We start from the raw sequence: 13,838 nt of genomic DNA on the forward strand, positions 1-13,838 counted from the left end.
CGCAATCGACAACACTTGTATAAGCTCTCAGCTCGAGTAGGACAATATATCTGTATCACATCGGAACACAACAGAAATTGGACTTACCGCTTATATATACGTAGAAAGAAGAAGAGTCATATTCACGGTACACATCATTGCTATTGAAAACTAGTCATAATTGTATATGCACGATAGCTTCTTAAGTTTATATTTGTGATAATCATTTGTAGATCCTTGTCTGTTCGCAGAGCTAAAATGGGGTAATCGGCAGTACGTTTCCGGTTCCTGGATGGTCTCAATTCATCTTGATGGGCTCGAAGAGAGGGCTAGAGAGGTCGAATTCATGTCTTAAAGTCTTGTAGTGTCGTTCCTAAATCTTTCGGACAGATACATAAGATAAGCCGAGACATTGTAAATTGCTGATGTTGCTAATCAGGAATTGAGTTCACAAAATTAATCGGACCCTTGCGACACCGATCTGCCAGTTGCCACCGCCCTCTCTCCGCCAAATCCATTGACCCCTCCAAAAATTATTTCCCCAGCATTCTGAATCCTCAAGATTTATAAAGTTTATATAAAACTAACCTTCATAATGGATGACCCAGCATTCACCTCCGAAACCGATACAACTGCCCAAACTATCCTCCTCGCAGCCTCCAACCATGATCTCGCCGCCCTCAAACCCCTCCTTCGAGTACCAGGCGCAGCTTCAGTTCAAGATCCCGAGACCGGCTTCACACCTCTCCACGCTGCAATTGCATCTTGTGAAGATTCTCCTTCTGCAGAAGAGATAGAGGCTGCGAAATCGACCATTAAAGAATTATTCTTGTCGGGAGCTATATGGAATGATTTAGATACGAATAATGAGACACCTGGATGTTTGGCGTGGAGATTGGGCAGGAAGGAATTATATGAATTGGTTGTGGAAGCTGGTGTTAGGGCAGAGGTTTTGATGAATTTGATGGGCGGATATGAGGAGTTGAGTGATGGAGACGAGGATGAAGAGGAGGACGAAGTAGAGGGAATGGAGATAGTTGTAGACGAAGAAACCACAGACGAACCAGCAAAAGAAAACGAGCCAGAAGAACTAAAGAAAGACGTCAATTCCGCAGATTATCTCAAAAGCAAACTCGAATTTACAGAAGATGCACTTCTCGACGCTGACGCCAACGGTGTAATGATGGCATGGGAAACATCCATCATGAAACAAACTGTCGATCTTCTTATCCCCTCCTCTTCACCCCCATTACGAATCCTCAACATTGGTTTCGGAATGGGCATAATCGACACGATGTTCGCATCCACAAAACCAGCCAGCCACCATATAATAGAAGCCCACCCCGATGTTCTTACACACCTCCAAGAACCAGGTCATAAATTTGGAAAAGAATGGGAAGCATCTGCACCCGAAGAAGGAAGCTATAAAATCCACGCGGGTCGCTGGCAAGAAATCCTACCAAAGCTGCTCGAAGAAAATCTTCAATTTGATGTTATATATTTCGATACATTTGGAGAATCCTATATGGAGCTTAAGAAATTCTTTTCCGAATACGTCATCGGCTTATTATCTGAAACTGGAAAATTCAGTTTCTTCAATGGACTAGGAGCAGATAGAAGAGTTTGCTATGATGTGTATACCAAAGTCTCGGAGCTGGATCTGTGCGATGCAGGATTAGATGTTGATTGGGTTGACGTGGAAGTCGAGGAGCTTGGGGGAGAGGGCGAGGGTGAATGGAAAGGTGTAAGAAGGAGATACTGGGTTTTAGACACATATCGTTTACCAGTCTGTACTTTTATGGGATGAGATGAACGGCAAACTGCGGAAAAGTTTAGTTGGGAAGGAAAATAGAAGTTGATACCCTCTTTGACTAGTTTCAATATGAACATCTAGTTGCTTGATATTATATAGCATTTTACTATTCAGAGATTTCCTGTGCGTCTAGGGATTTTCGTTTAAATTCTCGTAGATCTCATGCACAGAGGGTTATTCGGCAACTGCCTCTCTTGATTTGCTGGTGTTGGTTCCATTTTAGGATTCATGGGGGCTGTAGATACATTATGTACCTCAAAGTCTACCAGCCAAAAGATCTTCCCCTCTCGTATTCCAACCCTTATTTTCATTACAACATGTGGTATTCTCCGTATACTTCCGTATATGTTACATATCTCAACCCCCTGTCACAGTAATACCATACTCTGAGCTTATAGTTATTAGTACGCTTTAGTGGTTATTAACAGGTGTTCGTTTTTTCTCAGTGCCCAAATAACAGCTTTCTGTTGCATATCTCAACATGGGGTAAGCCTGGGGCATATTTTGAAAAGATTTCCCGTCTTGTTCTAGATGTAGTGATTCCTGCTTCTAATTGGACTTCCCGGTTGGCCTTAAATATCCAGAAGATAATTGTTGCACGTCGTCAACCCCTGCAGCCTTTAATTAATTAGCATTAGTAGATGTTAGTAAATTTAATTGATGCTACTTGATCTTGGCCTCTTTTTGGTGCCTGGCTAAGTGGTGATGATGACGTTTGTCGCATGTCGTAAACTCCTGTGTGTTTGATAGATGGCTTGGGAGGTTGGATTTGAATTTTTTCTGACAACTTTCTTCGACACTTGAGTCAGTTGATAAAGCTAAGCTTGGAATGGTGGCTTGCACTAGTTATCTCGTAGAAAATCGTGTTGGATAGACTCAGTTTTCTACATATACATATCGGCTTTCGCTATCTCTTCTTACTATGAGATAATTCCTTATTGTGACTGGTTGAATATCTACTAGCGATGTTTCTTGTCGCTATTAATGGTGCAGAGAATATATTATGAAATGATGCTGCGATTTTTATTCATGGAAATCTTGTATTCTTCACTGGTGAATGACCGGTCACAATCTGATGGTGGTACAACTATTGATGATATGATATTCGCAAATCACCCTCATCATGTCAACGTCTTCATTTAGCATAGTTCTAGCCTTTCAGCATTTGTGCGTTGGTTAAATTTTGGATCTTGAAAATACAGGCGACCATGTCAAACTTTCAGAAACCGGGCTTCGGCCGACTTAGCTTCGCCTGAAAATTTGTGTGACTGGGCCTCGAGCTATGAATTAGACTATTATTAGTCCAGCGCTAATCAATCATACAATATATCAATCCCTCTCCCCCATACATTTCATTCTTTTCTACTTATCGTTCGTCGAGTCACCAACATGAGAGTACACAATTCCCAGAACTTTAGCCACAAGTTTTCTTCTCTCTCAAGTGAGCGAGTCCCAAACCATCAAACATACAATACCCCTGCAGGGTTGGGCTTGCTCAAGACGTCATCAAAAACGGGAGAGAATGAAATGGGAATTGTAGAGAAAAACGACGTCTAGGGACACATAGGTCTATGATGAAGAAAACCAGTCCATGGAAATAATCGTGCCGCGGATTTATATGGCTCTGTGTTTGATGTTCGTGAAAGTGGACAGATAACCTGGCTGTGTGATCCGAGGAGGTATGACGTGGATGAATACTGGTTTGTTCCTGAGATCTGTTCTTTTTGTTCTTTTTTGACCTTTTCCTGGGGTGCAAGGCGCAGGAATTTTACGTCATATCGTTCTCCAGCTAAAATTTGTGAGCCGGCGTAGACATCCTCGGCTTTGAAGTTCTGCATAAAAAGTTTGCAGACTAGTATTGAAACATCCTAGAAATTGAGCACATTTCAAACGATTGATTATGCTCGACGTCGGCACTTTACTGAATCCTAAAAGGCTAGAGCTTCAGTTAGCGAGACCGGTATGTCATTACAATAATTTTGATAATTCAATTCAAAGTCATCCTGGAACTTGGACGAAAAGTGTGTTTAGAGATATGAAAGTACTAAAGCCAAATTTAGGTTGAACTCAAAATCATCAAAATGCAACTCGAACCGAGAAGCACAGGAATCAGCCCTGCAATCTCAACTTGCGGATGCGCAACAAAGTCCATTCAAATAACCACAATTATTAGCCTCTGTAAACGTGATTTGAACAAGGAGATCCGATATAAGATTTGATCTGCTATTACCGTGCCACTTGTTCGGTTAATCAACACTGCCTGTAACTTAGCGAACCAAAATTCGGCTAAAGATTACGCTATCGAAACCATCTCTAAATAAGTAACATTCGAAACTCTATCACATTTATCTAAAGCGAAAGCTTAAGCATTAGTCTGCCCACTATTATCACAAGTCTCATAGCCGAAGCTGTAAAAAAAACTATATAAACCCTTCCTTATCCTCTGCTTGATCTCTGGTAATCTGCGAAGCAATATTAGTATGGTGATTTGATTCAATCATCATCAAATCGAGGATAAGGCCCATCCTGAGCTCTAATAACAGAGCTTTCTTTCCGCATTATTGACTTGCAAGAGCAGGAAATGAAAAGGATAGATCATAAATATAAAGCAAGTTGGAATCGACGATGAGAATTATCAGTACCCATTGATTCGAGAATGCTCTAGATTCGGTTCGAAACTTAGGTTGATTACCAGACTAAAATTTTTGAGATTGGATCGTGATAGAAGCTGATTTTTCCTGAGATTCTTTTCCTTTCTTTTGAATTTTTGTTTTCGTTGCTACTGGAATCGCGATTGATAGATAATAAATGTGGTCTTATGACGGCAATTAGTCTGTACTTGGCTTGATCATCATTTATTCGGCTTATATAGTGAGCTGGGACAGAGCAGAGATTGGATTTCAACATAAGCATGCTTAATGATGACATTTTTCAACATTAAAAGATCGAACGTAGGTAATGTATTAGGTTATGCATCTGGATTGGTTATCATGAAACACTAACCTTCAATTAACCCACTTCCATGAAGATTTCGGTTTGCAATAGACTTATAACAGCTATTCTGAAACAGACAAAGGAAAGACACTGTGTGTAGTTCCTCCATGCCATTGAATGGGCTTTCATCGCTGCCAAATGAATGAGAGAACAGAAATGAAATATCGATAAAGTCTTTGTTTGTCCCACTTGTTATGGATCAAAGAATTTCTCACTTGTATTGATAACAAAGACAGATAAAAGAGACAATGTCAACAAAGACTCAGCTCTTTGAACCATGGAACTGGTATCTTGGAATCTGTAGGTATCATATACCAAATCCAAAACCCACAGATCATGCACTTACACTTGTGTTCGATCCATTCACTCAGAATTAATTTGAAATTTCAGCATCAATTCATGGTTACATCACGAGCACAAAACAAAACATGTCCTTCACAAAGGGGTTTAAATCACGGAAAGAAAAATAAGAGTTTGGATGAAGTGAAATACATTAGTTTTTGGATCATTGAATTGAGATAAACTTACATTGAAAGTAAAATGATTGAAAGATAGAAAAGTGACGGACCCACATACCTTACCTCGGGAGAAACCGCGAAGCTTACCAAAGTCTTCGAGTCGGCCAGTGGGCATCAGGTGGAATCCAATCTTTGCTCCCGTTGGAACCATTGGGTAGATAAGGTTTTGGGAACGGCGCCACATCCCTCTCTCTCGCGAGATCATATCGTTCAACCCAGGACAGAAATTTGGCGAACGGGACGAGACGTCCGCTGATTCCTACTTTGTCGAAGTTCGGGTAGAATCGTTTGTTTCGATCACAATGTGCATAGAGCGTTTCTTTGTCAGGACAGCCATAGTACATTGGTGAGCGACGGCGGACTTCTGCTGTCAGAGTTTCATTGATCATGAGTCCAGGGAAATGGAGAATTTGAACAAAACTATCAATCAAAGAGTTAGGAGGCGAGAGGTTATTCAAAGGGTAGTAAAACGTGTTGTCAGCACCTTTAGCGGGGTTAAACCCTCTGAAACCACTAACACGGAGAGTACTGCAGATACGAATTCGACCGTTCCTCATTTCTTGTCCGCGTCTTGCACCATAAGATAACTCCCATGCAAAAGCAAGACACATGATGTTGCATATTGTATATATGCCGCAGTCAGGTTCCTCCTCGTCTTGCAACTCGCTTCGGCCGGTTCGGAGTTTCCAATCGCATGGATTGAATCTTTGACGCAATGGTGGCTCGTCTCCAAGATATATTGTAAGCATAGCAAGGAAATTTTCAACACATTGAGCACCTTTACCGCGAATGAGACCGTCGTCGGCGGCGCTACAGAGATAATCAATGGTCTTGGCTTCTGGAGAGATAGCACAGACAGCTATATGTCCAAACAGGTCGCGTTCTTCTGAACCAGTTTGAACAAGGAAGAAAATATAGCGCAACTGCCAAAATTCTTCTCGCGAAAACCTCTTGGTAAGCTCCGCCGCAGCATGCTTTGGTCCTTGCTCCATGACTTCATGGAAGTCAGTGGACCAATAGGCAAACAAAGGAACAGTCCCAGGAAGATATCTATTAGGTGTTACTCTGCTTGGATCACTAGATGGGAGAGTAGAGTGCCAACGATTAGCATAGTCACAAATGAATTCTGTCATCGCGTCTACACTCATCTTAAGCATTCCGTTGCCTGGTGCCAGAGAAAAGGAAACATCGCGATCAGATAACTTTGTGCCGGTCCCTACATTTGATTCGCTTGGCCGTGGCGTCCTCGCGACTATCTTCATGGAGGGAACAGGAATTTCAGTTGCTCCTGGTACACTATTAGCACTAGTAGCCTCGTGGTACTTTTGAGACCTGGTTAAGCTATCCGACCATTGACTCTGACAATCTTTGATAAGCTGCCCTGGAAGGGGATGGAACATCTTCGCTCTTCCTTGACGTGAAATTGAATGTGCTGAAGTTGTTTGCGGGTCATGGAAAGGTGCATTGCGCGCGGGCAAATCATCGTCAGAACTCATGATAGCTAAGATCTGGTTTGATAAGTTTAGTGTTTGTGCGTGCGTGTGGGTAGATGTATCTAAATGAATGAAAGATGTTCGCATTCAGAGGTAATCTGTAAAACGAGCTATTTATTCAAGTACAATGGCATTGTTCACCTATAATGTATATGCTGTTCAACTTCCATAATCGATCAAGGAAGAATGAAGGCGATGAGTGGTTTAAATTAAACAAAGAAAATACATAGATGGAGAACAGTGAGATCTAATTCTGCTCTGTGGTTTACATATGTAAGCTAATAGAAGGCGAGACTCTCACTTTGCCAATCTGAGCAGCCGCAATTAGGAGTCACAGGATAGACCAGGAGATCGGAATGGTGCTCCAATAGATATGCCAGAAGAAAAGCTAGCCTTGAGAGCAATAGTGATCTATAGAAGAGGCCTAAACTTGGTAATCACCGCTGTGATATAACGCAACGAACGATTGCCACGCTATTTCTATTGATGTACCGTTATTCAATGAAGAGTTCCATAGCTTTGAAATATCTAAATGTAGACTCGAGAAGCTAGCGCAAGGACTGATCACTTGATTCTACCTTCGCTAAATACTAAACTCATCTTGCGCCGATCATGATCTTTGCATCATGAACCATATCGGGTATCAACCCTCCCTTTATTTGATGAAGCGCGTTATGGATAGGTAAAAAAACATGCGGAGATCAATTACAAAAATCAAATCTTCACTCAAATATCTCAAACTAATTCAGTCCTAAACTAGAAACAAATGAAACGCGCGAGTATGAGATAGTTGAAATAAGTATCACTATATCCCTGAGACCTTACAAAGAGGCATGTTTATATAAAGGTTAAGAGAAACAATTATGTTGTTGAAGACAGCTGCTGCCAAGTATAGGCATCGATCTACTCTGTGGTTTGTCTCCTACACGATCCCGGAAAACGGAGCAACTATATTCCGTATTTCTCAAAATCCATGAACCCTGAGGCACCAATGACATTGCGACCACGATTTCCATACCAATAGCTTCGTTCTCATACCAGCTCCAAAGACTTCTCCTCGAACACCGTACACCGCACACCCAACTCCTACTGAAATACTTTTGACAATCGGCCCCAATTCATCATCATGGCGCCCAATATGTCTCTTTTCTCCGTCAATGCCATCATAATCCTCAATGCCGAAGATGGCTCTCGAGTATTCACCAAATACTATGCACCACCCCACCACAACTCTTCTTGTATGTGCTTTCTATATCCGTTTTTGATATTATAACTTCTGACATAGTCTCTAGCTCCAGCACCACCATACCCCGATCAAAAATCGCAAAAAGCATTCGAGAAAGGTCTCCTCGAGAAGACCCAAAAGCAAAACGCAGATATCATCCTCTACGACAATCGTATTGTGTTATATAAGAGCGAGAGCGATGTTATGATGTATGTAGTTGGAGGAGTGGATGAGAATGAGATTATGCTTTATAATGTTATTTTGGCTCTGAGGGATTCTTTGCATTTGCTATTCAAGTACGTCTTGTCCTGATGGGACATGCCCTGGAATCATTCCTTACTTCTCTCTCTATTACTCGGGGTTGCGAAAGAAAGCAAAGCTAATATGCCACAGACAATCCGTAGACAAACGGACTATAATCGAAAACTACGACCTCCTTTCCCTAGCAGTCGATGAGATGGTTGATGATGGTATTATTCTCGAAACAGACCCCACGATTATCGTCCAAAGAGTTAGCAAGGCGCCTACGCAAGATGTGGCACAATTGAAGGGCATCGATTTGAGCGAGCAAGGCATGAACAATTTGGCACAATTCGGAAAGGCCAAGCTAGGGGATTGGTTGAGGCAGGGTCTGTGAAGGGCATGAAGAACGAAGATCGTGTCATTGTGGATGGGCAACATTATATTTGGTTGGGAGCCATAAAAGGAGTTTAGATTGTACTGGAGTTGGGGCATATCAGATTCCCAGGCATAGGAATAGTGAAATCATAATGGGACGCAGCTTGTTCTATGGAATTGTATCTAGATATAATGAATTTTGGCAGTGATTCTGTATCTTCTATCTTTCAATGACCGTGGCTGCTTTTCGAAGCCTATTCATGACGGCTGCCGCAATATCCCCTTCGTCTTTGATGCCTTCCACAAAAATGACATCACATCCTTTTTGATCCAACTCTCGCAGGGCCGAAAAGAGACCATGGGCGATATCTTTAATTTCACTACCCAAGGCAATTTTCAAACAGTTCGCCACATGCCAGCCTGTCGTCTGATCACTCGAATCTTTGATCCAAGGTTTATGCTTTCTTGTGTAGAGCGCGAACTCGTTCGACTGTAAGCCCCCTTCTATGTCTGTAGTTTCTTTGTCTTCATCTTCATCTATTTGAATATCATAGTCGGTATAATCTTCATCCCCGGGTCGAAATCTCCAACTCCGAGTAGATATAATACCAACTGTGGCTGGCTTGTCGGAGGATGAAGACTTGCGCCCAGTATATTCCGTCTCTTCAGCTCGTGCTGCTACAATTGAGAGCGCTTCGTTCCCGAAAAGAGGCCCAATGCCGCGCCCATTCTCGCACAGTATAACCTTCGCCTTGGGGCTGTAATGTTTGTATTTCATTCCCGGTGCTCTGGGTGCCTTGTCTCCAATTTCACTTTGGTCTTGGTATCCTTTCACCACACCTTCCCAGCCATGACACTCTCGAATTTCGTCAATACTCACACCACCAGGTCTGAGAACAACTGGAGGATCGCACATGCCATCTACAACTGTACTTTCTACTCCGACCTGGCACGCACCACCGTCGAGTATTATTTCGATCCTACCGTCAAGATCGTGAGACACATGTTGAGCGGTTGTGCAGGAAGGTTTTGTAGAGGCATTCGCAGATGGAGCGGCGAGTGGAACGCCAGCGAGACGTATTAGAGAAAGCGCAAGAGGAGAACTTGGCATGCGTGCGCCGAATGTTGGTAAACCTGCTGTTACTTCTGGTGCCAATTTGCTTGGGGATGGATTCGGTAAAAGGACAGTCAAGGGACCGGGCCAGAAGCGTTTAATTAGTGGTCTGTAGATCTCTGGGATTTCGGAAAAATCAGTATCGACGCTTCGGTTATCGGTCGAGGTCAAGAGACTGCGTAGCATGGTAAGATCGCAAACATGTATAATCAGTGGATTGTCTGAAGGTCGCCCTTTAGCCTTGTATATCCCTTTCACAGCATCGCTTCGCGTTGCATCCGCACCCAATCCATAAACAGTTTCTGTTGGAAAGGCTACGGGTATGCTTTCTGTCTTGAGGTACTCTGCTGCTTCCGCGATAGATTGTAGTCCAGAGAGATCCTTAGGGAGTTCCCATCTCTCAAGGGTTTCTTGATTATTGAATTGCCCAACCTCAGACACATTGACTGGAAGAATGCGAGTTTTAACGGCGTTACCGTTCACTTCAATAGAAGGCATTTTGATACTAAATTTGTGAAATTTTGAGAGGAGATTTGTAGCCGTTCGTGGAATTCGAAAAGCCAGATTGAAAACGGTAACCTTTAACGTTGTATTCTACGGCTCCTCCTTTTGAATAAACCTTTGAAAAATCGTTGAGATGTCTTGAACATACTTCCTCTTCATTGAATCTTTTCAAAAACTGTGCAAATGCATTTGTCTTCTGCAAAAGTTGTGGTGGGGCAATGACTCAAAATATTTCTTAAGGCTATCAATTTCTTTTTCCATGCGCAGGGCTGATTCTAAACTTGATGACGTAAGGCCATTGCATCCATGAGAGTTTCAAGACAATGATGGCACCTGAGAGCACGTGCGCGTCAATGACCACTTTTACCGAATATCTAATGGAGGCGTGCGAACAACATTATCATCAAGAGATGGAGGACATCAACGAAAAGAACAGTGACTCTCATACTGTTTTCAATCGACGTTTTGAGTCTTAAAAAATGTATGCGCGTCATGATAACCACGCCCTGGACCATGGATCCAGGAAAGGCCACCACGACAATTGGACGTGGAATAAGGTTAGTTTGGTCACGGGAAGAAAACTCATCACTTTCTCTTAGATGATTTGTGCGTACGCACGTGAAATCCACCAAGTGTTGGATCTCCGAGCATGACTTGCGGTCATTGTGTCACAGAAGGACAGCGATATGATATTGGGACCTGATAGGAACCTGTCTCCATTTCCTTTTTTTGATAGTTCACTTGTTGGAAATTTCCGCAGTTCCGAGGCTTCTGATATCAACAGTCTCATGATTCTACTTTTAACCGTTGACGAGAGTAAGGTTTTCAACTCCCATGTCAGCGTGTTCCATGTTCTTCCCTGCGTGATCGAGATCAGTTGAATGTCAAGAAAGTTTCTCGGCATGTCAAAGTGTGGAGTTGGTAGCGTAAAATAAGCTTTTTGGATGCAAGACAAGACTAGCAAGAGAACCCTATGTCTATTTTGGGGGATCACCTGCAGATATCTTCTCAGTTTGCAATGAACGTTATGATAAAAATCACAGAATTATTCCTGCTCTGACCTCTCTTTTAACTATATATAAACGATTCCAAAGTCCCAAAAATCGGTTTTTAGAAGCCATTCAACTTTCGTGTTTCTAGTATCTTGACCGATTTCCCCACCCCTTCGTTGGACTAGAGAGTCTAGCCTGTAAGCTAAATTGACTAGTCTTCTAGCAGTATTCACTGGTCTAGATTCTCACTATATAAAGGTCGCATAATTGTGCTCGCAAAATTTCTCTTCTGTTTCGACCTGTGCACCTATCTACCTACCTACTTGCCATTCTCGACATGAATTATCGAATAAATCATCTACAAAGATCATGATGCCTTTTGAATTCCTCAAGTCACCGCTCAGCTACAAGAGACACAACTCGGCAATGGTTTACAGAAACCAATCATTCAATAAATCGGACGACACCCGTAAGTACCAAGTCTTCTTTTCAACTCAAATCATTATGATCATCTAGATGTATGAAACTCTTCTCGTTGCTTTGCTTGATTCAAGTGGGCGAAACCAACCGAATTGCATCAAAAACTCTTACGTGATTCTCTGCCGCGGCATTTGAGTTGTACGATATAAACCCAAGTTAGCTGACGAACAAGTGTAGTAGTCACCGATGTCTACGAGGGAGATCTTCCCACCAAGGACCCAGACTGTACTAAAAGAATAAGGTGGAAGACAACCCCCAAGAAAGACTACACTAATGCCGAGTGTCGTATGTGGATTGCAGCACAGCTTCGGGCCTGTTATGTCTTTCTTCCACGATCCTCGGCCACATCCATTGCCAATAACTTTGTCGGTTCGGGATACAAAATGTTTGCCATGGAAAAAGAAGATTGGGTAGAAATGCTCGGGTTTCATGGTTATGCCATGAGATTCTTGATTCGAAGAATTTTGTGGAACAAGAGTACGGCCATGAAAGCGGGCTTTTCGGCGGCAGCCATGTATGAAATGAGGGGCGAATATAAGCCAGAGATAGAGTTCGAGGAGGAATTAAACTGGAGCGGGCTATATTCTATCAAGAATAGTCCGATTTGAAGTTATTTTCTGTGGAACATTTGAACATGGAGATTCCTGGGTATGGAGTTATTTGGATTTGGGAATACCTGGATGTGAGATACCCGGATGCGGAGTAATGTGGATCTGGAGCTCTATGGATCTGTAATTAGCTGTATATAATAGATCTCTCTTTTCGATATTTAGATCGAGCTACTTGAATGCTCAATCTGACTTTGCAACTACTGTATGATATTATTTCCAGTAGTCCTGAATGTAACCTGATATCAGAAAGTGTGCAACACTTTGTCGCAACTTTCGTGAAGAAGATCACCTTTAAGGAGAAGGAACATAGAGCTCTTTGATTTATGAACAACTCTGCTCTTTCCACATTCCCTTCTCGTTCTTTCCCCTTGAAAGCTACCATGCCATCCCTAATCGAATACTCTATCCTCTGCTATCTCAACTTCCAGAAATAAATCAGCCACACTCCACTCTATCATCATGAATCACGGCTAGTTATTTAGAATTATTTGAAACTCTCGCAGCTATTGCAAAAGTCACAGAATCGACACATCGGACCCGCAAAGCCATCACACTCACTGTGTTTTACAATACAAAGTACGTCGTAAGTACCATCTTATTACTTCATTCTGCACCATATCACACACTCCTGAACATTTCTCTTGCTCGAAAAATTTCAAGTCATGGTTAGGTCCGAATGTCGGAACAGGGGAACTGTTTGCTTAAGCGGCAACTAATTGTCTTTCTGATCTCACAGTGTCTTACATTTACTTTACTCCACTACTTGACACCGATCGACTTTGCGTTTACCTAATACGATAATGCTTATCGATACCTATCCAAAACAATTCTCACCTTGGGAAGATGCAATTATACTACTCGCCATCGACTTTTATACGTCAGGAGGATTGGCTGACGGATACTGGGGGCATAACGAATCAGAGTGTTCGCAAAATCGAGGATATTGCGGAATCTTGTGTATCATAAGAATATGGACAACATTTATCAACGAAGAAGCGTTCACTAATCTAGAATCTACTCGGTTACGATCTCATCAGATCTGCTACGGTTCCTTGCGCGGTGCCTTTGACTTGGAGTCTGTTTGGGCTAGATACTCTGACCTGCAAGCGAACGATAGGGCTCGAACCGACGCTGTTTCTGCACTGAATTTCGACATTCTACCATTGAAACCCCAAATGGAGAAGGAACTTTCCATGATTATCTGTTATTCACAATCAGATCCATTGCCAGGTAAGAAGAACGAGGAAGCTTCTTCTGACAAATCTCATACGGGTGATGGAACATTGGGTCGATGCAAAACACGATTCTTCTTGCCGGTTTTTGAAGATGATATGAAATTTATTGGCACTCATAAAGCACAAGTAAATGACGCGAGGCTTAGAAGGCAGGTCAGAGAGAGAATTAAACGAATGTGAACAAGCAGGCCTTAGGAAGGTATAAAACTTAACTTTGGGAGAGAGAAACGGGGAAAAACGGAGAGATTGGAGTTACAAGTTC

General features: G+C 42.3%; 6 protein-coding genes across 6 annotated transcripts; 4 read left to right on the forward strand and 2 right to left on the reverse strand.

The window, feature by feature from the left end:
• Window positions 1–574: 574 nt before the first annotated feature.
• Window positions 575–1,786, forward strand: Bfra_010109 (putative arginine n-methyltransferase 2 protein; the record flags this gene model as incomplete). Its single annotated transcript, XM_037340443.1, has 1 exon — window positions 575–1,786. One exon carries the CDS (start codon window positions 575–577, stop codon window positions 1,784–1,786), a length of 1,212 nt encoding a protein of 403 aa, XP_037188911.1.
• A 3,601-nt stretch (window positions 1,787–5,387) lies between these two features.
• On the reverse strand, window positions 5,388–6,800 carry Bfra_010110ia (putative histidinol phosphate phosphatase family protein; the record flags this gene model as incomplete). Its single annotated transcript, XM_037340444.1, has 1 exon — window positions 5,388–6,800. One exon carries the CDS (start codon window positions 6,798–6,800, stop codon window positions 5,388–5,390), a length of 1,413 nt encoding a protein of 470 aa, XP_037188912.1.
• Window positions 6,801–7,923: 1,123 nt separating this feature from the next.
• Window positions 7,924–8,659, forward strand: Bfra_010111 (putative coatomer zeta subunit protein; the record flags this gene model as incomplete). Its single annotated transcript, XM_037340445.1, has 3 exons — window positions 7,924–8,035; window positions 8,090–8,318; window positions 8,416–8,659. The coding sequence occupies 3 exons, from the start codon at window positions 7,924–7,926 to the stop codon at window positions 8,657–8,659; spliced, it is 585 nt and encodes a 194-aa protein (XP_037188913.1).
• Window positions 8,660–8,860: 201 nt separating this feature from the next.
• Window positions 8,861–10,252, reverse strand: Bfra_010112 (putative translation initiation protein sua5 protein; the record flags this gene model as incomplete). The annotated part of the gene is made up of 1 exon (XM_037340446.1): window positions 8,861–10,252. One exon carries the CDS (start codon window positions 10,250–10,252, stop codon window positions 8,861–8,863), a length of 1,392 nt encoding a protein of 463 aa, XP_037188914.1.
• A 1,370-nt stretch (window positions 10,253–11,622) lies between these two features.
• Window positions 11,623–12,338, forward strand: Bfra_010113 (uncharacterized protein; the record flags this gene model as incomplete). The annotated part of the gene is made up of 2 exons (XM_037340447.1): window positions 11,623–11,719; window positions 11,908–12,338. 2 exons carry the CDS (start codon window positions 11,623–11,625, stop codon window positions 12,336–12,338), a joined length of 528 nt encoding a protein of 175 aa, XP_037188915.1.
• Window positions 12,339–13,141: 803 nt separating this feature from the next.
• Window positions 13,142–13,756, forward strand: Bfra_010114 (uncharacterized protein; the record flags this gene model as incomplete). The annotated part of the gene is made up of 1 exon (XM_037340448.1): window positions 13,142–13,756. One exon carries the CDS (start codon window positions 13,142–13,144, stop codon window positions 13,754–13,756), a length of 615 nt encoding a protein of 204 aa, XP_037188916.1.
• Between the last annotated feature and the right edge of the window lie 82 nt (window positions 13,757–13,838).

Source organism: Botrytis fragariae (genome assembly GCF_013461495.1).
Source record: "Botrytis fragariae strain BVB16 chromosome Unknown tig00000186, whole genome shotgun sequence".
NCBI lineage: Eukaryota > Fungi > Ascomycota > Leotiomycetes > Helotiales > Sclerotiniaceae > Botrytis > Botrytis fragariae.